Source organism: Cnephaeus nilssonii (genome assembly GCF_951640355.1).
Source record: "Cnephaeus nilssonii genome assembly, chromosome: 12".
Classification (NCBI taxonomy): Eukaryota; Metazoa; Chordata; class Mammalia; order Chiroptera; family Vespertilionidae; genus Cnephaeus; species Cnephaeus nilssonii.
In genome coordinates, this window is record NC_137083.1 from 45,819,696 (window position 1) to 45,841,747 (window position 22,052).

At 42.3% G+C, this 22,052-nt stretch overlaps 1 protein-coding gene across 3 annotated transcripts in view; it reads right to left on the minus strand.

Moving 5' to 3' along the window:
• Positions 1 to 22,052, minus strand: part of GLI3 (GLI family zinc finger 3) — a 274,024-nt gene that overhangs the window by 10,425 nt on the left and 241,547 nt on the right. For all 3 annotated transcript variants that reach the window (XM_079785986.1, XM_079785988.1, XM_079785987.1), the window contains exons 11-13: positions 7,377 to 7,526; positions 5,938 to 6,102; positions 48 to 338 (exon numbers count right to left, since the gene is read on the minus strand). In XM_079785986.1, coding sequence (XP_079642112.1) covers positions 48 to 338; positions 5,938 to 6,102; positions 7,377 to 7,526 — 606 coding nt within the window. The remainder of the gene's footprint in view (positions 1 to 47; positions 339 to 5,937; positions 6,103 to 7,376; positions 7,527 to 22,052) is intronic.

A 22,052-nucleotide genomic window follows, 5' to 3' on the forward strand; every position in this document is an offset into this window, starting at 1 on the left:
GACCTAAGATGGCTTTGGGAAAATCAGAAGGAAAGTGAATGACATACCATGGGCTTCTCCGCCTTGACCGTTTTCACTTGGAGGCATTCCTCCCGCTTTGAGGTAGTGTTGCTGAGGTCCTTCTGCTCACCAAGGGCTCCCTGAGTCTGCCGCCCAGGTGACCTGGACTGGGAATGGCTGCCAGAATCCCGAGGTGGGGGGGGCCGAGGGTGGATGTCCCCACGCTGCTTCTTGGTGACATGAGCCTCTGGGCCGTGCACGGTCTTCACGTGTTTCCGGAGAGAGCTGGGGTCTGTGTAGCGCTTAGTGCAGCCTGGGATTTTACACACATATGGTTTCTGCCAAATGCCACGAGAAGGAGATAACAGATTGTTATGAAAGTGATTATGCCCAAGCCCAACAGTCTTCTGCGGTTGCTCATTATATTTTTAATTCTTTAAAAGCACTTCCACAAAGCTTTGAGGTATTCAAATACCTCTAAATGATACAGAGGTTTAATAAAGGCCATTTGAACATGGTCCAGGGTCTAAAGAATCTAGCTTTAAGACATTAATGCTTTAGAGAGTGGTCAGGGAGAGCGAAGAACATACAAACTGCATTTATAATCTTGGAAACATTTATCCTTTGAGTAGGAAGAAGTATTGTAGTGTCACAGTAGGTTCTGAATAGCTATTTGATGATGACACTGATGATGATGATGACAGAGGAAGGCATAAAAGATACCCATCATTTAATCAGAAGAATGCTATATATTTTTTGGGAGAGCTTGTGTGAAAAAAACATCTTATGGATGTCCTAGTTCTCAGCTCTAATATCACTCTACCCCCTTGAAAATGTGCTTTTTACACTAGTCAGAAAAAAAAAATTGCCTACGGATTCTTCCATGTTAGGTATCATTAAAATACTGTCCATTGGGTAGCATTACAATTCTGTGGGGATGGTCAGGGCTCAGAATATCCGGAACCTTTCTGATCCTCAGAGTTGTAAAGCCCTATTAGACTTTCCATGAAAGCTTACTCATAAACTGAAAAGGGCTAAGGGATGGTGTCCTGGAGATGAAGATTCCTGGCCTGGGCTCTGCTCCTGAGTACTATGGTCTATAAGTTATTTCATTTTCTATGGGGGCTAGTGATCAAGTCTACAGCTACAGTCACAGAAATTACATGGACGCATATAGCCGAATATTACTCAAATTACAGAATTGCTGGCATTGTATTCATGACCAATATCGGAATTATGAATTTGTTTACTTGACTTGAAATATATTCATGCATGCTTATATGAATATATACTTATATCTATATCTACATACCAGAAGATGAGCTTGAGGTAAGCAATAATCATAAAAAGCATGATCAATATAATGCATCCATTATATCTAAAAAGATACCCTATCTTATAGAGTATATGCATCTAAAAGATGCTTTTCCACTAAAAGCCCAAGAACAGATGGAGTGCTGCCTAAAATAATGATGAAAGGTCCTAATGTAGTGAAGCAAGAATTATGAAAATCATCCTGAGAGACTTCACCTCCAAATTTGAGATTCTTCTGGGTGGAACTGATTCCCATTAGTTACGAATGACTTCTATTCAGGAGCTCCTGTGATTTGCAATATATATATATATATATATATATATATATATATATATATATATATGAATGAAGAAATAAGCACATCAAACTCTTTGCATTAGGGACAGAAGTATGGCTCTGATGATTAGTGCTATTACCTTATAGTCCTCTGACATGGGCCCTATGCATGCTCACTGCCCGGCTGTGACATGCTGCTCCATCAGCAGACAGCCTGGACTGCTTGGGGCAGGTGTGTGGGGGATTGGAGGAAGGTAGGGGACAAAGCCAGGTCAGCGTGACATGTTTGAAGAGCTATTCTTCCTATAAATATATGCATGTGGACACTATGGGTTCTCCTGGAAATGGGGACACAGCTATAAGTGGAATGAGTCTACAAATGTTTGCCAACTCTTGCATTTCAGGAACAAGAGCACATACGTATGTGCCCAGGTGTCCTGCGTGTTAACATATAGTCTTTCCATCTTCAAAAATCCAAAAAGACACAGGTTCTGGAAACTTAGGCTTCACAACAAAACACATTAGTTCAATTATGTAGCTTGGCACTCAAGTTTTGTTGTCACCCATGAGTAAAATGAATATAACTGTAGGCGAAGGTAAATGTTCTCAGACTTTCTCAGCTGAGGTACCTATATATCCTGCCCTGCATGCTCCACTTTTGGCGTGGCCAGTACCTTTTTTACTCACTGCACTGAAAGGTACTTTGTAAAGCAATTGATACTGTTTGTACTTGACTTTGTAAAATTTACCCGAAGAACTTTTTCAATACACATTGAATGATCTCTGCTATAGGCAAGACTCTCTGAACACAAAGTTATATACAACAGGAGTTAATCTCAAGAATTATAAAATATGGTAAGAAAAATATAACAGCATGTAATTATCTACAATATAAAGTGTGCACGCTACAGAAGGATGTGGGCAGAAGGGACTCATATTTCAGTTAGGATGATCATGAGAAGCATTAAATGTCTATATTGGGTATAAAAGAAACGGTAAGGGTCATGGTAAGGGTTAGATAAGATAATGTAGCTTGGCCGGTGTGGCTCAGTGGTTGAGTGTCAACCTATGAACCAGGAGGTTCAATTCTGCTCAGGGCATATGCCCAAGTTGTGGGCTCGATCCCCAGTGTGGGGCGTGCAGGAGGCAGCAGATCAATGACTCTCTCTCTCATCATTGATGTTTCTAATCTCTCTCTCCCTTCTTCTCTGAAATCAATAAAAAATATATTTAAAAAAAGATAATGTATACAAAGTGGTTACCACAATGTGTTGCACATAGTAAGTTCTTAATAAACAGAGCTTTTATTAGGGGCAGGCCTTGTAGTTGGACCAGGAAAGAAGAACAAGATTCTGAGGGATAAAAATGAGGGCAAGAGGATGGAAGGAAAGAAGTATCCCTGAGCAAAGATTCCGCAGCGGGACCACTTCATGCGTGTGGGCATAGCTGATCAAGCTGAGGCTGTCTGGGAGGGTCCATTCATGGTCATAATGACAAAAGGTCAAGACTGCAAGAGCAGGCGTGGGCTGGGTGAGCGCAGGTACAAGCCTGAGGAGTCTAACATTCCCTACAGGAAAGAGGAGCCATTGGAACTTCATGGAGAGGGAGATACAAACAAATTGGAGCTCAGGAAATGTGCTTAGTGTGGCTTTGGGAGGAACTAGCTTCCTCGAGTGGGAATTACTGCCTGTAGCCTAGTCCACTGTGCTCTTGCTGCACCTACAACAGCAAAGTGCTCTGCACATTAGCTATTGATATTTGTTTAGTAAATCAATGAAGGTATCACTAAGAAAGCAAACAAATGAAAGGTGGCATCTAGATTTATTTAGGATTGTGAGATTATACAACACTGGATTTCCTAGACAAACTTAATTTTGGTGTATCTGAAACTGTCCATCATTCATATGCAAGGACAAGCCTTATATAAAGAAGAGAGAAAATAATTTACATGTTTGTGAATGAAATTTTATTTCTGTGTTTATGGTCAATGTTAATAACTTATTTTAGGGAATTATTGTCAGATGGATACTAGACTTATCAGGGTAATCACTTTGTAATGTCTAATCACTATGTTGTATACATGAACCTAATATAACATTGTATTTAAACTGTAATGAACAATTTTTTTAGTTATTTAAAAAACTGCTCAACCTTGGTAAAAAGTACTATTAACCAAGATACCTTTTAATCTTATTACGCATATTAAACTCTTATTGGGCACGGCTCTTTCTACCTAACAAAAGAATAGAAGCTCAACTATAATACACTTAATTACAGCAAACATACATGGGTACATGTTTTAAAGTCCATGAAAAGATAAAAAGCTGAGTAGTATGTTTATGTGTATGCACTGCTAATCCTAACATACCCACTACTTAAATTTCTCCACAATAACAGGAGAGAATCTTGGCCTAAAATCCATAGGAATAAATACCCTCTAAGTTTCTAGTCAAAATGATACTTAAATATATTAAATGTAGTTAAATACATTAATTAAATTCTAAGTTCAGTTAATCAAATCCCCTAAAACATTTTAAACAGAGACATAATTCACATACTACTAAAAAAACACCTTTTAAAAGATGCATAATTCGGTGTCATTTAGTACATTCACAATGTTGTGTAAACATCACTACTATCAAATTATAGAATATTTTCACCATCCTAAAAAGAAACCCTGTACCTGCTAGCATCTGGCAACCACTAATCTAGTACAGCAGAATACACTCACTACTGCACATGGTAAAAGCATTTTGACATATAAAAAGGAGATGAAGCATCTTTCCTAAAATACCCTCAAACAGTTGGTCAATAATAAGATATTCCAAATGGCGTTTCCTTATTCCACCACGACCTTTCAAAGAGTAAGTATGTGAACCTGCACGTGTGAGTTTACGTGAGTGCTTTTTAGGGAGTGTAGTTGATCTCATTAGAGATGGGTTGTTGTTTTTTCTACTGTTTTTGTTGATCCTCACCCGAGGATATTTTTCCATTGATTTTTTAGACAGAGTGGAAGGGAGGGGGAGAGATAGAGAGAAATGTTGATGCGAGAGAGACACATCGATTGGTTGCCTCCCACATGGGCCTCGACCAGGGCTGGGGATGGAGCCAGCAACTGAGGCACATGCCCTTTACTGGAATCAAACCCGAGATCCTTCAGTCCCCAGGCTGATGCTCTATCCACTGAGCCAAACTGACCAGGGCAGAGATGTTTTTGCTCGCCCAGTTCAGCTGAAAGGAAACTCAGGGAGGACCATCTTTGCCACCAAAGCCCATGGCCAGCGAGCTGACGGCACACTCTGTTTTTAACCAGATTCCCTCTCTCAACTCTCCATACGGAAGATTATGGATGGGCTTCACAGCACCTTGGGAGGTCAGATGGCAGCCATGCCAAGGTCAAAATGCTCCTTCTCTCACACATTTCAAGCAAACTGCTGACATACTTGTGGTGCAGACCTATGTTCCATATTAACAAATTCTAGGTTATTTCTACCCAAACTATGGAAACCTTTTCGTTCATCTCTGGATTCATTCAAGAAAAGGTTCACAGAGGAGCCAGAATGAGCTAGATCTTCAAGAAGCTGGAGTGTGCAAGCAGGCATGCATTAACATGTACACAAAATGAATCTGAAATCATTTTCTTCTTATGCTTCCCTGAAATTTTGAGGGGATCACTACCTAAAAATAACAGCAACACAACAGGACCCACCCACTCACCAACCATGAAGCTATACTCAATATGTTGTCTTAAATAACTAACTAGAAACCATTCTGAGTTTCTGAGAATAACTTCTAAGACCTGTTGGAATATAGAATGTCTGGAAATCACATTTAGCCAAGGCTGGTTGCTCTGTAAAAGTCTTTTTAAAATATAATGCAGTGGAAGATACTACGCCTGGAGAAAGCAAATAAAAATGGCTGTTAAATGGATAGCTGCCACCAGCTGTCAACATGTGGCTTTGGACTCTATGCCTGGTGCTCAGAGGGTCATCCTTTTCATGGATTCATGCTATTCCTGGCCTTACATGTGGATGGAATTCCAAGTTAAATGCTCCTACTATTTGACCAGTAGGTGGCAGTTCTGAAAAAAAGTAGAACCTGTTTGCCAGTGGGTTTAAGAAGTTCCCTCTTCGTTGGCATTCCTCTCCAAACCAGGCCCAGTTTTCAGCCCTAGCTCAAGTCCCCAGGCCTTCACCGGCAGCACCGGTGCTCACTCGTGCTGGGAATGGTCTTGAGGAAACAGAATGGAAGAGGCTCACCTCTCCCTCCACGTATGGTCTCCATGAAGGTTCACTGTTTCTACCCACAACCTCTGGGCCCCAAGTGTGTCTCATGGGGAGCCTTACCTCATTGGAATGTGTTCTGTTTTGGTGCTTGGCACGATCGGAAGCATTCGAGAAAGCCTTGTTGCAACCTTCATGCTCACAGACATATGGTTTCTCTCCAGTGTGAGATCTCAAGTGTGTTTTCAAGTTTTCGAGTCTCGAGTAGGCCTTTGTGCAACCTTCAAACTGAAGACAACAGGTAAATCTGGATTACTCCACACAATAACAGCTTATGCTTACCATTCCCTCCAATTGACAGAAGACTGACGTTTTGAGGGTCAGCAGCTTTTCAAAACGAAGTAACAAAAGTCCACTAAACTCTGCATTTATTGGGATTTAGTGCAGCTCGAGAGAAAGCATTTCAGTGCTCGTGAAAGTCATGGAGATCTTTTCTTAAGAGACCACTCACTGCAGACAATGGGTTTCATTATCTGCTCATTGATCTCCTTGAATTCCCACTGATTTCAGATTCAGCACCAAGTTCATTATATGGCTTTGTGTGTTTATAAAGGGCCTTTAAGATGTAAAGCATCAGGGCTGAGTGGTGCCCAGTGTGCCTGGCGGGCACCTCAGTGAAAAAAGGCTTAGCCTCCTAGGAGTCCCAGTCTACTTGTGGCTAGGTTTATACTGGGCCATGAGAACAGACTAAGAGGGAGAAGAAATACTCTAAAACCATCTAGGTTATATTTTTCTAAAGTCAACTTAAGTTTTTAAAATCATAGCTGGCACTGGCTTGTGCCCTCCAAGTCCTCTGACACAATGGATATGGGCACTGGGGCAGGCCCTGTGTCTGTGTGCTCATTTCCAGTGCCCGCCAGTGTGTCCCAGTCACCGTCTGCCCACTTACCACTCTGCAGGGCTGTGCAGTCCATTCTGCTAGCCACAGGGGAATATTTATATTTAAATTTCCCCAAAACAAATTTTAAATATTAGTTCCCTGGTTCTAGCCAAATCTCAAAAGCACACAAGAGCCCAGCCAGTATCACGATTTGATTCCCAGTCAGGGCATATTCCCACAGGTTATGGGCTCGATCCCCAATAGGGGGAGTGCGGGAGGCAGCTGATCAATGATTCTATCTCATCACTGATGTTTCTGATCTCTTCCTTTCTCTCCGAAATCAGTAAAAAAAAATATTTTTTAAAAAGTGCACAAGAGGTACATGTGGCTTGTGGCTACCGTGTTGGACAGTACACGACCATCTAGAACACGTCCACCATCCCCCAAAGCTCAGCTGTCAGCATTCTTTCTCCATTTCTTGCTTCCCTTCCATTTCAAAAATCACTTTGACAAACCACTGTATTCATCACAGACAGCATCCGCCACCCAGCCATGCCACCCCTGAGCTGGAGTCATCATGCACAACCCTGAGAGTATGGCAAAGGATCCATGGTATGAATCCGGACACCCACAGGTGTGAGGTGACCCCCAACCTGACAGCCCGCACCACCAGTGTACTCACAGTGCATTTGTGAGGTTTCTCTCCCGTGTGTCGTCTCATATGCACCACCAGCATGTACTGGGCTTTGAAGGGCTTCTGCTCTCTTGAGCAATCTAGCCACCGGCACACAAATTCCTTCTTCTCTCCATGAATATGGTCGTTATTTATATGCTGGGGGTTAAAAAAAAAAGAAAGCAAGAAATTAAATAAAAATCTATTACTAATTTCTAAAGGAAAAAAAACAGCAATGCAAAAAATGCTCTAAAGACTATATGATAACTTTATCCTATTACAGGTTATTTTGCTCTAGTGCGTATACTTCTTACTTAAATTTGCTCGTATTAACTGTGTGTGTATATTTCCTAACTATCAGAAGGGACACTATTTGGAGGGAGCCTGATGTCCCAGGGCATCTGCAGAGCAGAGCTGTGAAATGGGGTGAGCCACACACGTGCTCTCTGGGTCTCTGTTATTGTTCATCTACCAAGTGGGGGTCAAGGCTCACTGCCCACAGAGGCACCCTCCAGCTCTCACACTCCCAGGCCCTGGGTCAGGGCCATAGCTGGCTGCAGAAGAAGGACACACACGCATGCGTGCACACAAACACACACAATCTGTAATAAGGACTCCCCCCCGCAAAAAACAAACAAAAAAAACCCACACCAACAAAAGCACTTTTCCAAGCTACACTTTATTTCCAACTAGTGGGATTTCTTCTAGAATAAGAATCGCAGAGAAGTAAACTGAGATACTGGAGAACCAGGTGATCGTCCACAAAATGCTACAGGTTCTCAGGATCTTGGTGGCCGCATGTATAAAATAAAGAAATGGATGGCCTAGTTCTAAAACGTTCTTTCCAGTTCCATAGTCCTATTCATCTGGCTTCTAAAACGAAGATGAATTTCCCCGAATTCACCAACAATTCAAAGTCTAACATCATGTGCCCTACAACTGGGAGACACAAGAAACTTACCGCAGCACCAGAGGAAGAGAAGGTTCTTAATTTGGATCAAAGCTAAGTTAATTACAATATAATTAACATGTCAATTATGGATTGCTGGGGAAATTTGTGTACTAATTTGATCTGTGGATTGTATTCTCCGGTCACCCCCCAGTTTTATTGGCCTTAACGTCAGGTTTTTGCAAACACCTTCTCAAACACACATAGAAATACAATAACTGAAAACGCGGTGCGATAAAAGAAAGCTCCCCGCGGGTCCCATGAGCTGCATAGTAGTGACAGAACGTTTAATTACTTTGCTGCCTAGGCTCCTCAGTGAGTGGTCTCTGAGGGCTGGAGCCTCAGACTCCACCATCACAGCCTGCCTTTCCCAGTTACTCCACTAGGCGGCCGACTGCTGCAAGGAAACAAGGAAGTGAGCCGGGCTGTCTCTTGAGCTGAAAACTGAATGAGGGGAGAGAAAAGCAATTAGCCATTCATTCTCCTCTCCTGGAGCAGCCCCCAGAAATCCTGAGGAACAAAGGGCGTGGGTAATACAGCACAGCGCACAGGGAGACAGCCAGCATCCTTTCAAAGGCTCTGAAGACAACAAGGAGGCTGCACAGAATCACTCAGGTTCACGCGGTGTAGCAACCCCAGGGCAAACAGGTGTGAATTTCCTATAAAAAGCCAACTGTCCTAGGTATTCGTGTTTGTTAAAAGCCATGCCGGTCTCCATAAGTATATGAAGAGATCAGATGTGCGGGGCAATCTTTAAACTTGTGCTTCAAGTACACTTTTGCAGACCATTCATGTCACCAAGGATCGTCCCAAATGTGTGCTGACATCCAGCCCTGAAGTCCACGTAACACAGAGGGCTTCAATGAATTCTCCTTTCCAGGGAGAAAAAAATTAATGATCACACAAAACCACTCCATAAAAATTATTCTCGGTTCAGTTTTTTTCCAAGTTCCAGAAATAAAGCTCCTTAGGTTGATATACATGAAAAGGAAAGAAGAAAGGAGGAGGGGAGGCAGGTAAAGTTAAAACTGGAAACTGAATTAGAATTTGGGCTCAGTGACTCTTTGAGGTCAGAACCCATGTCTTTTAGCTTCAGATTCTCAGTAATTGACAAGTGTTCCTGGAACTTGGTAGAGCCTCAGTAAACTAAAACTTTCGCTGGACAAAACAAATTGTACTGTTGATGCTTTTGCTTATCTTTTCAACCTCATTTTACCTAGTATCCACACAAAAAGATTTTAATATAAGGCATTATATTACTTTAAAATAACATACTAGCAAGAATTCAAAAGAATTAGAAAGATACCCAAATGTGAGCCCTATTTTGCTGAGTATAATACAAGGAATACAATGTGACAGATTATAGAAGATCCCTACAAGGTACCAAGCTGAGACAATATCTGAAAATTCCAGTGATGGGAATCCCATGCCAATCAGCAACACACTCCCAATGTTATCGCCACATGACCGGGACAGGGTAGGTCCTGCACTGGACAGCGGAGAGGCAACCTCACTTTCAGAACCATTAGCATCTTGGAAATTTTGCTTTCTGCCCCCGTAGAGGAGCCTGCGTTCTACCTAACATGCTTTTTATGATTTTTTAAAAACTGTTCAAGTGCCAGTTTGGATGGAGACCACAAGTTCTTGTTCTTTAAATGAGTTCTATGATCTCAGCCAGCAGGGACCAGGTCCATCTTGCTTGTGTTTACGGTCCAAATGCTGAGCCCAGGATGTCATCAATTACTACAAAGAAATACAGAGACACCTTTCTGTCTCTCCAGGTTGTTCAAATGTACGTTATTTTAAGCTTCAAACATTTCCTGGAGCTGGATTTCCAGTGAAAATTAAAATTCTAAGAAACCACAGACTTTACACGGCCATAGGTCCTAAATATTTACTTTGCTTTGCCAAGCTGCTTTGGCCTCTGCAAGGAGTGCGCATGCGGGCTCGTGGCAGGGCAGACCTTCCGCTGCAGTGGGAAGAGCATGGTGGGCAACAGAAGATGCATCCACACCAATTCCTGAGGAGCTGGGTACATTTGGACAGTTCAGTCCACCTATTTGGGGCTTTATTTTCTCATCTGTAAAATTAGGACAGCAGTTTTCACCTGATGTGATACAAGAATTTAAAAAAAATCTATTTTTATTGATTTCAGAGAGGAAGGGAGAGGGAGAGAGAGATAGAAACATCAATGATGAGAGAGAATCACTTACCGGCTGCCTCCTGCACTCCCCACACTGGGGATTGAGCCCGCAACCCAGGCATGTGCCCTGACCGGGAATCGAACCATGACTTTCTGGTTCATAGGTCGATGCTCAACCACTGAGCCATGCTGGCTGGGCTGCAAGAACTTTTAAAGCATGCAATACCTGACTATTTAGTTGGGGGCACTGACCTCTTTTCCCTTAGCTTGCCAACTAAAAAAGTGACAACAGCCAACAAAACAACAGCTGTCCGGTGTGACTAAATCAAAATTATACCTATTTATTTTTGTGAGATATTTGCAAAAACATTTTTTGGTGTGCTGCAGAATTTTAGTAATTAGTTTGTGTGCCATGAGATGAAAAAAGTTGAAAATAGCTGAATTAGGATGATAAACTAGATCGGGTGTCAGCAAAGGTTTTCCGTAAAAAGCCAGGTAGTAAATATTTCAGGCTTTTGGGGCCAAAAGGTCTCTGTTGCGACTTCTTACTTACACCACGGTTTCTGGGGAGTAGCCGTAACAGCGCGGAAATGATGGGCACAGCTGTTACCTATGGACACCAAAAGTTTCCTGTGTCATGAAATATTAAAAAAAAACCACACACACTCTTTTTTTTTTTTTTTCCAATTGTTTAAAACTGTAAAAACCATTCTTAGCTCATAGGCCGTGCAAAACCAAGCTGGGGGCCTGTAGGCCACGGGCTTGCTCCCCCTCCACTGGATGACTTCGAAGCCTCCTTTGTGGAGTCGCACAGCCCATGACTTTCTCGGTCAAGGTGGCTCTCAAGCCCGAGAAAGTAAAATTGGAAGGAGACACGTTTCAGTGCCAGAGAAAAGGAAAGGCAGTAGGAAGGGATGAAAGTCAGAACCCTGAGCTAACACAAGGGGAGGGGTTAGTCCAGACAGACTAACCCCTTTTTGCATCGTGTTCCTGGGGCCGGGAGGACAAAGCACACATTCTTTGCTCACCGAAATCCCAGGAAGCTGAGGAGACTAATACACAGTAAGTTCTTAATATTCAACAGACAGGCGGATCCCAAGAAACTGCCCTGAAATTCAACGGGCATGTTTTCATTGAAAAGTTGACTTTCCAGCAGTGAAAACGTTAATCAAATATATAAATAATTTAATTGGAGGGAAAATAAATGCATGATTAAATTCCAAACGAATCCAACACAAAGTCTTGCAATTTGCCAGAGGCCCAAGCGCCAGAAAGAGATAGATGGCGTAAATTACGGTGTTGTGTGCCAACTCTCTCAGCGGGACCGCTCTGAACGCGCCCTGTCTGAGTAAACAGGTCGGGGGGCCAGGACCAGGCAATACCCGGGAAAGACGGAGTCCCACCACTGAACTTCCCGATGGATCCATTTCGCCAGTCTTCCAACAGGGATTATAGGCTTTTGCCTTAGGAAACTGTTGGCTGATGAAACAAACAAAATATCTCAGGAGCCCACAGCAAACCAACAAAATTGAGATTTCACAACTGCGACTTTGTTAGCGGCTGGATGAGCCGGGATCTGACTCTTCCACTACCCACGGGGCCACAGGAGCAGAGAAAGGTGGGGACAATCACTCTGCTGGCGTGGCAACTGAGGCAGCTGAAGGGGCTGCTTTCTTTAAAGGGTTCTCTCTGGGAAGCCCAGTCCTCAGTGGCACCAGAGACTGAGGCGCTGCCAGAAGAAAGACCCGAAGGAAAACGGGACAGGGAAGCCTTCCCCCCACCAGCAGCACAAAGGAAGCCCTCAATGGACGTCACTGAGCAAGTCGGGTGCTCTCTTCTTGCTTCGTCATTTCACTCTGAGCTCAGAGCTGCCGGTTTTTCCTCAGTTTGATTCCTAACCCTTTGTTCAGATGAAGGGCATGCTTGCAGCCCATAGAGCCCAAATGTTCCCAGCTCTCCAAATACAGCTGCTGTTCATGCAGGTCGTGACCCTTCTTCTGTCTCCCTCTCCTTCAGCCAGACTCCCTGCAGATTCCCACTCAGAAAGCACCATGGTGCTCAATGGTTAGAGAATCAGCCTGCACATAGGAGGGTTGTGGGTTCAATTCCTGGTCAAGGGCACGTACCTGGGTTGCAGGTCCAATCCTGGCCCCTGGTAGGGGTAAATGTGGGAGGCAACCAATAGATGTATCTCTGTCACATCTATGTTTCTCTCTCCCTCTTCCCCTCTCCCCTTCCCTCCACGCTCTCTAAAATCAATGGAAAAAATATCCCCACTCCTCTGTTGAGGATTAAAAAAAAAAAAAGCACAGTTCTCTAGATGCATCCCCCATTTTAGGTGATGTGTCAGAGGGGAAGCAACAGCATGGCTCAAAGACATGTGTGCAAGATTTGCACATTCCCATTCAACTCATTCAGCCAGGTGACACTCTAATCAACAAATGCCTTGCTGTTTCAAGTGGTTCACTCTTTAAATTAGTCAGCTGCTTAATGTCAAGAAGGTAAATTCCTTCCGCAGTTGTGATGAAAATATTACTGTTGAGTACATCCAAAAACAGTGAGGACAGGAGACATACAACTTCGATTTCCATATGGCTCCCTGTGCATATACCTTGCACACCAGTCTTTTCCACAATACAAGGTAACTATAAAAGCAAAGAGCATAAGTAACGCTCAGGTAAATATGATCTCTCTCCACACACAAACACCCAGGTACACATAGTGTAACTGCTTTACTAGGAAAAGACTTAGAAAGCGGTGCATTTCATATATGAACTAGAGGCCTGGTGCACGATATTCGTGCACAAGGGAGGAGGGGTGGTATCCCTCAGCCCAGCCTGCACATTCTCCAATCTGGGACCCCTTGAGGGCAGTCGGACATCCCTCTCACAATCCAGGTCTGGTGGCTCCCAACCGCTCGCCTGCCTGATTGCTCCTAACTGCTTCTGCCTGCCAGCCTGATCAATGCCTAACTGCTCCCCTGCTGGACTGGTCACCCCTAAGTGCCCTCCCCTGCCAGCCTGGTCACCCCTAACTTTCCTCCCTTGCCAACCTGGTCGCCCCTAACTGCCTTTCCCTGCAGGCCTGGTCCCCCCCCCCCCCAAACTGCCCTTCCCTGCAGGCCTGGTCAACCCCAACTGCCCTCCCCTGCCGGCCATCTTGTGTCCACATGGGAGCGGCCATCTTGTGTGTTGGGGTGACGGTCAATTTGCATATTACCTTTTTATTAGATGGGATACCCAAGACAATGGGACTGCATTATGGGCTTGCAGGTCCGCTGAAGTCTAGAGCTGCTTGTTGGACACTCAGTTTTATTTCTGATTCATCCCTTTGCTACATTTTTCTGCATCTGGACCCACTAACATGCTTCTATTTGATGCCATGATTGATTTTTAAAAGAAAAGAAGAAAACACACATTTCCTTCTCAGAATATCAAAATGGAAATGTTTGATATTTTATAAATGTTTTCACATGGCTACCAGGTCATTAGCTCATAAACCAAGTTGAGTTAATGAATACATTTAGCAGAATTCAGTAATTTGAAACTTCTAAGGATTTGCTGAGGAGTACGTTAAGAAACCCTTCTATTTTGGCAGAGGATGGAATATGAACAAGTAAACAACTTTAAGAAAGCTCAATTTTCAATAAACCTATTACTATCTCTTCACTTAGTAGTCCAGAGATATTCTAAAAAGGAGAAAGAAGAAAAAATAATTTAGAATCAATTTAATTTATATTAAAAATAATTTGATAGATTAAAATGCTTTGTCTAAAATGAAAGCTCTCTACAAGAATCCCTCAAAACATTACATCTGAAATGAGGCATATACCTTCTTGTTTTATCTATTATTTGATACATGGACCATTTTTGAAGTTTTACAACTGTCATGACATGGATTCTATTAGAGACAGGCTGTGATTGGATTCCTAAAGGCTTCACGAGGCAGGAGCAGAAATAAGCAGGAATCACAGACTATCAGGGCTGAAAAAGGCCTTATATCTCAATATGCACTTTAATTTTAGATAAATAAAATAATTTAAATGGTTTCAGTGGCACCCATCAATCTTCCTACCAGAGTGTTTAAGAAGCTGTAACAGCTTGCTGCGAGAGGGATCTTCATTCAGAAGCACACCTCCAGAAACAACGGTTTTAATTCACACAACCTAATAAAAATATCTACATTTCTTTCAGTTTTCTGTTAAATTATACAGTAAATAAAAGGACTCAAGACACAGGTTACGAAACTGCATTCTCGTCACAAAAATAAAATATTTTCCTATTTCTAACTTGTAAATATTAAGAATTGGGGTGAGATCAAACAAAATATACTTCTTGTCGACAGTTATTTAAATTTTGTTTCTAGGTGCAAATCTGTAACAAAATTATTTTCTTTCATGTGGAAGAAAGGCCAAGTTCCTTAAGAGGGTAAATGTTTTGTCCAAACAATGGGCTTCACAGTACCTCCCTCACCCCCACCCCACCCCCACCAGAGTCAGCTGCACATATACGTTCCACTGCAATGGAACTCCAGCATTCATATTTAAAAACAAAAGTGTACAGAAAGGAATGACATAGTGGCATGTGCTAAAACTTGATGAACTCGGACAACATCATGATAATTAAAAGAAACCAGTCACACAAAAAGAACAACTATTGCACAATTCCATTCATATGAATGCCCAGAATAGGCAAATCCATACAGAAAGAAAGCAGATTAGTGATTGCCAGTGGCTGAGGAGAGACTGGGAGATGGGGTAATGAAACATATTATAAAATGGATTGGGATGATGGTTGCACAACCCTGTGAATAAGTAAAACACACTGAATTGTTGTCTACTTCAAATGGGTAGAGAAACTATATCTCAATAAAGATGTCCTTCCACCCCTCCAAAAAAAGGAAACCACACACACACACCACAATATTCAGACAGACTGAGTTAAAGCAGAACATACTTTTATGGCACAGTATTTCCTGGTGGATTTCATACTGAACTCAGAGTTAACAATCTGGGAACTGCACATAAATGACAACTTCTCGGTATATTCCTTCCTCATCTTTCAAGTTGTACAGATGAGTGGGAAGATGGAGAAAACTCAACTTTGTACAGAGTTGGAAACACACCTAAAACATTATACACTGATATTAATTCAAGTAAGTTAATACAAAATAGCACATGATTTGGAAAAACTGGCTATTTTCTAACGAATTATACACTCTAAAGATCACTAAAAACTCATAAAAAACTCAAGGCCAGTTAATTCAGAATCTCTGCATTTTTGGTTTGGTTGTTACCCTGAATTACAAAATAACTAGATGTAAACATTATGTAATTTGTGATATAATTTATTTAGCTGATACTCTCTCCCCCAAAGAAGGGCATGTGTTACCGGTTCAAATTCATGAACACCGAACAGTGGTATACTGCTTAATATTAAGATGACCCAAAACTTAAATTGTAGTCTTTGAAAATAATATTTTAAAAGCAAAATATAAAAGTGAATAACATCAATTAATGTGATTTACGTTTCTTAGGTAAAAAGAAGACATCCTCATCATTGAAAATGGGTTAAGGGCCCATAATTCCTTGCAAGGACTGTAAAACTGCTCTCTCACAGTTTTATTCTCTGGATTCTAACTTTACTAAAACATAAATGTAACCTTTCTCTTTTCAGAAGGTTCTTTTACAGTGTATTAAGGTGACTGACTTGTTAAAGAACTTCTCAGAATTTATTTTCTGAAAAGGCCAATATTTAAATCACATTGATATTTTAAATATAGATATAAAGCAGATGAATTATACCCCCCAAACATTCCAAGATTCTGCTTATATCGTATCTACAAGTATGTGGACATATTTAATTTTTTATCTTATGCTTTTAAAATGCCAACTTTTGCTTTAGCCAAAATAACTAAATAAATCAAAATAAGTAGCCAAAATGAAAATACAAACTCTTTTTAAAGCAAACTGATTGGGTACCTAGTCACCACAAAGAAAACTATTACTAGTTTAAACAAGTAAGAATTTATTAGTATCCATTTTAAAAATAAGAATAAGAATACTAAACTCAGACAGACAAGATAAAAGCTGTGTAATCACAGAACGAAATAATTTAGAAAACCAGTCTTCAAAAAGACATCTTCTATTTCATTTCTACAGTGAACTAAACCACCAAGCACAGTGAGAGCCAGCTTTGCGATCCTAGCTCTAGCTCCCAAGGAGAAGCAGGTAAAGCCCCACATTCCTGCACCTCACCGGCTGCTGGACTGAGAAGAAGGGCGAGGTCAGAGGATCCAGGAAAGGTGGCCATAAAATGCTACCTCTCCCAAGGATGAAACGAATTGGTCACTCACATGAATGGATCATTTCTATGTATCCAGTGTATCTGGAAAGCATTGCCATCTAAAGGAATGGCATTTGTTGCCAAGTCAAATATTTCAGAAGCCAAATTGCATCCCACCTTGGGGGTTTGGATTTCTGCCATGAAGAGAAAGGAGGATTAATGCATACTATTTCCACCTTGTGTCTGTACAGCAGTCACACACTTCAAAAACATGTTGCCCTGGACCCGTGGCACAGATGGTTGAGCATCATCCTGTAACCAAAAGGTTCGATTCCCAGTCAAGGCACATGCCTAGGTTGTCAGTTTGATCCCTGATCCCTGGTCAGGCACATTCAGGAGGCAACAAATTGATGTTTCTCTCTTACATCAAGCCCCTACCCCCCTCTAAAAATCAATGAAAACATATCCTTGGGTAAGGATTTTTAAAAATCATGCTTTCTTTTGTTATAAAACTTGAACATTTGGGTGAATAGGTATAATAATATAACAGCACATCTTACACTTCTAATATATAGCCCTTATAAAAGCACCCTCATGTCCTCCATATTACTCAACAATAATTCTGAACATTGCAATTAATCAACCCTAAAAACTACATACTGTTTCATAGGTTTTGATATTATAATTCTGATGACTATAATACTTCTTAAGATAATAACAAAAATGTATTTGGATTTCAAATGATAATCTATTTTTTAATTTTTGGAGAGAAGTCAACTTTTTTTAAAAATGAACTCCTGGGATATGGAATAGAAAATTTATTGTGGCCCGGCTGGTGTGGCTCAGTGGTTCAGCATTGACCTTTGAACCTGGAGGTCACGGTTTGATTCCCCGTCAATGCACATGCCCCGGTTTGTGGGCTCAATCTCCAGTGGGGGGCATGTAGGAGGCAGCCAATCAATGATTCTCTCACATCATGGATGTTTCTTTTTCTCCCTCTCCCTTCCTATCTGAAATCAATAAAAATATATTTTTTAAAAAAGAAAAAACAATTTATTGTGGTGCCTGCCCAGTCCCAACCCTGAGCATGACTTTGCCTGAAGTCTTTCTGCCCATTACATTGCGAAGAGAGGGTGCTGCAGGAGGTGCTGGGAGCCTTCAGCAGTCAGAAAGAGATTAGTGAGCACATGTGTGCATGTGACCATGCAAAGGGGGTGGGGTCTGCTGCTGTTGGAAACACAGGCAAATCTCAAGAAATATTGGAAGAAAAGACAGCGGCAGGCAAGCAGGCAAAATTATCCATTTGGTAATCTGCCCACAAACCCACTGAGCTGACTTATTCAATCACTATTAACTCAGTGCTCATTTATGATATGACAGTTACTGTCCTAAACACTGAAGATCCAAGGCTGAATAAGACATAGCCATTGGATCTTATCCAAATTTGGCTGTGGAAATGCAGAAAGGAATACTGTTTAAAAATTAGTTTCACATCATGGATACTTTGCAACTAAAAAGTAAAATAACTATCCAGACCAGTGGTCGGCAAACCATGGCTCGCGAGCCACATGCGGCTCTTTGGCCCCTTGAGTGTGGCTCTTCCACAAAATACCATGGCCTGGGCAAGTCTATTTTGAAGAAGTGGCGTTAGAAGTTTAAGTTTTAAAAATTTGGCTCTCAAAAGAAATTTCAATCGTTGTACTGTTGATATTTGGCTCTGTTGACTAATGAGTTTGCCGACCACTGACCCAGACGAACGCCGGAGTCTCTTCCTTCCCTCACATCCCTTATCATGGAAAACTAGCATGCCCATGGCCCAGGGCCTTTTCAGGTTTGTCTCACCAAAAACATGGAAAGGAAACCCTTGCACATCGATGCTTTAGCAAGCTTTTCAACATGTAGAATAAATAACTACCATTTTTTGATCAACTCTTAACTTATTCACATGCTACCCTCCCCTTCTACACATTGTAATCCCTTATTGTTGGTATATACTAGTATAAGGATATAAAAATAAAAGTTCTTATATGATACTAGAGGCCTGATGCACGAAAAGTCGCGCAAGAGTAGGCCTTCCTTCCCCAGGTTGCCGGTACCGGCTTCCCTCCAGCTCCCGAGACCCGGCTGCTTCCCCCCTCCAGCTGCTGGCAGGCACCCGGGACCTGGGCTGGCTTCCCTCTGGCCTGGCTTCATCAGGAAGTACATCCGGAATGATGTAGGAAGGATGGCTGGTCTAATTAGCATATTACCCTTTTATTATTATAGATGGATATATACTAACTTTTCCATATCTAGCCTGTAATTTTCTTTTTAAAAAAACACACACAACATTTTATTGATTTTTTACAGAGAGGAAGGGAGAGGGATAGAGAGTTAGAAACATCGATGCGAGAGAAACAACGATCAGCTGCCTCTTGCACACCCCCTACTGGGGATGTGCCCGCAACCAAAGTACATGCCCTTGACCAGAATAGAACCTGGGACCCTTGAGTCCACAGGCTGACGCTCTATCCACTGAGCCAAACCGGTTAGGGCTATAGTTTTCTTTATGTGAGTAGATAACACAGAGTTTATAGAAAGAACATTGACCAGGCATCTACACTAATAAAAGAGAAAGATGCAAATTGACTGTACCTCTGTGACACCCACCAGCCAATCAGGAGTGAGTATGCAAATTAACCCAACAAAGATGACGGGTTAATTTGCAGACATGGAGTGAAGACTGAAGGCTTGGCTTTCCTGCTGCGGCCGGAGCGGAGAAGCCAAGCTTCGCTGCGGCTGGAGCAGAGGAGCCTAGCCTCGAGGCTTGGCTTCTCCACTGTGGCCAGAGCGAAGGCCTGGGTCCTGGGTGCCAGAGGAAAACTGGTGCCAGCAGCCAGGGGAAGGAAGGCCTATTGCACTAATCTTCGTGCAACAGGCCTCTAGTTAGGATATAGGATTCATTCGTTTATTGTGGCAAAACAAATATAAGTAAAACATAGACACTGTGCCTGAGATGATACTCTAAATGGGGCAAATGAGAAACAAGTGGTTAAAATTAAATGGAGAGGGTAGCAATAAATACAGGAAGTCAGGAAAGCCTTTAGGAACAGGTAAATGAACTGAACCCAGAAGGGAGAGGGATCCAGAAACAAACGGAAGTGTACCCCAGAGGGAGGGTCCACGGTCAAGAAAGAGCGTGGTATGTTGGTAAGTAACACCAAGTGCAGGGGGGGGGAAGTGTGTGTGTGAGCCATGCTCTAAGAGAGGTGAGGGAGCTGTCAGGAGGATGAGTGCTCCAGAGGTTGGGTGGGGCAAAACCATGAGGGTTGTTGAATACCCTAAGGCACCCAGACCACAGGCAACCAAGCAAAGTTTTGAACAGGACATTGATCAGATGTGTGATGATAAAAGGTAGCTGAGTAGTGTAACTGAGTAGGAACTGAGTGGGAAGCCCATTCAGGGAGCTGCTATAATCATCCAAGAGAGCTGTGGTCTTGAACTAAGGCAGTATCCTCTCATGAAGACAGAGAGAAGGAGCTAGATTTGGGAGACATTTTGAAATAATTTGTGGATGGTAAATAAAGAGAGGAGTAATAGATGATACTGAAGTTTCTAGCTTGACAGAATCTGAAATAACAGCATTGGAGATTTGGGAGAGATTATGTTTCTGTTTGGGGTATGACATATTGGAAGTGTCCCAGGGCATCTCCATAAAGGGATACCACAGAAAAGACAAGTCTGAACATGAAGCCTGAAGAATGTAAGAAAGGCCATGGCTAATAAAGGAGAGCAGCTCCTTCCCTACTCCATGCTACCTTTGGTGATCTCAATATACAGAATTTTAAGGATTGCACAAAGCCCAATTTGAAAACCCCTAGCCTATGGAGATGGTAAAGAGGATAAAGAAGAACAGCAATTGGAAATGAAGGAAAACCAATGTTTAAGAAAATACATAAACGAAAAAGGAAGTAAAGGAGAGAACAAAGGAGAAAAATAAGATGGCGGGGACTGGGGCACATCAATCCTGTTGGGTGTATCTGCAGGACTCCTGGGCAGAACATCTACAGAAGTTAGTAAAAGCTAAGTTCTCTGCCAGTGACAGCTCCCAGTTCCAGCAAGTTCTGGGGGATCAGATGGGAAAGAGAGACACTGTCTAGTAACCATGGCAGAGAATGGGAGCTTAAGAAGGGAAACTGTCCCATTTCTAATTCCCATGCTGGAAGGGGCTAAAGAACAGGTAACAAAAATCAAAAGTAATCATTTTTAAGGTGTTTTCCGCTTGAATCCTCTTTGTTTCCTCCAAGATGTCCGTAACATTCAGTCCTGTGCTTAAGCCTTTTCATGGAGAACAGCAGCAGAGGTGGAGAAGACTGCTACCTGCCTCTCTCGGTCTGGGCAACAGCATGAAGGAAATAGAGCCGTCACCAGGGACCGAGTGCCCAGCAAGATGGGATGAAATTCGAGGGGTCTCAAGGACCACAGAGACCCGGGCACACCCGACTTCCCACAGGGTACCAGATGAAGAGTGGGGCCAGTGCCTTAAAGGAAAATGCCACTCCAGAGGCAGGACAACTTGATACGCAGCTGGAGACACTTGGGTTACATCTAGGATGGGGTTACTAAGTCAAGATTATTTTATCTCCTTCCAATGTGGCCTCATTAATAAGACTGTTCACCCACTTACAGTCCAACCTCCTGGTCCCTGGAAGCTCCACCCCGCCGCCCTTACCCTGCTGGGCTGGGATCATGTCTAACATGCTTTAATTTACATCCAGAGACTGTTTATCATTTGCTGTCTGCTCTCCTCCATAAGAATGTGAACTCCACACAGGCAGGGATTTTTATCAGGTTTGTTCAATGACATATCCCAAGTGCCTGGAACAATACCCAGTAGAGTAGGTGTTCAGTAAATTTTTACTGGAGGAATGTGTTATTGGAAAGACTACATTTAGAGCTAATGTGGTCCTAGGCCTCAATACACTCCCAATCTGCCACTTGCCTTAGGATTGTGCTATGAGAACCAGAAGGCATGAGAACCAGAAGGCATAAGAAACAGAAGCCATTTCCTGTGATACCTCCATTCCCAACAACTGGACAAACCTCAGCATCCCATATGTCTTTAGGGTCAACCAAGTAGAACTGACCTTTTATCTTTCAATTGTAGACTGATATTTTGAGTTAATAATGACATAATTCAGAGTTATCTTAGCTGGCTCCTATTATTTTTTTAAATATATTTTTATTGATTTCAGAGAGAAAGGGAGAGGGAAAGAGAAATAGAAACATCAATGATGAGAGAGAATCATTGATTGGCTGTCTCCTGAATG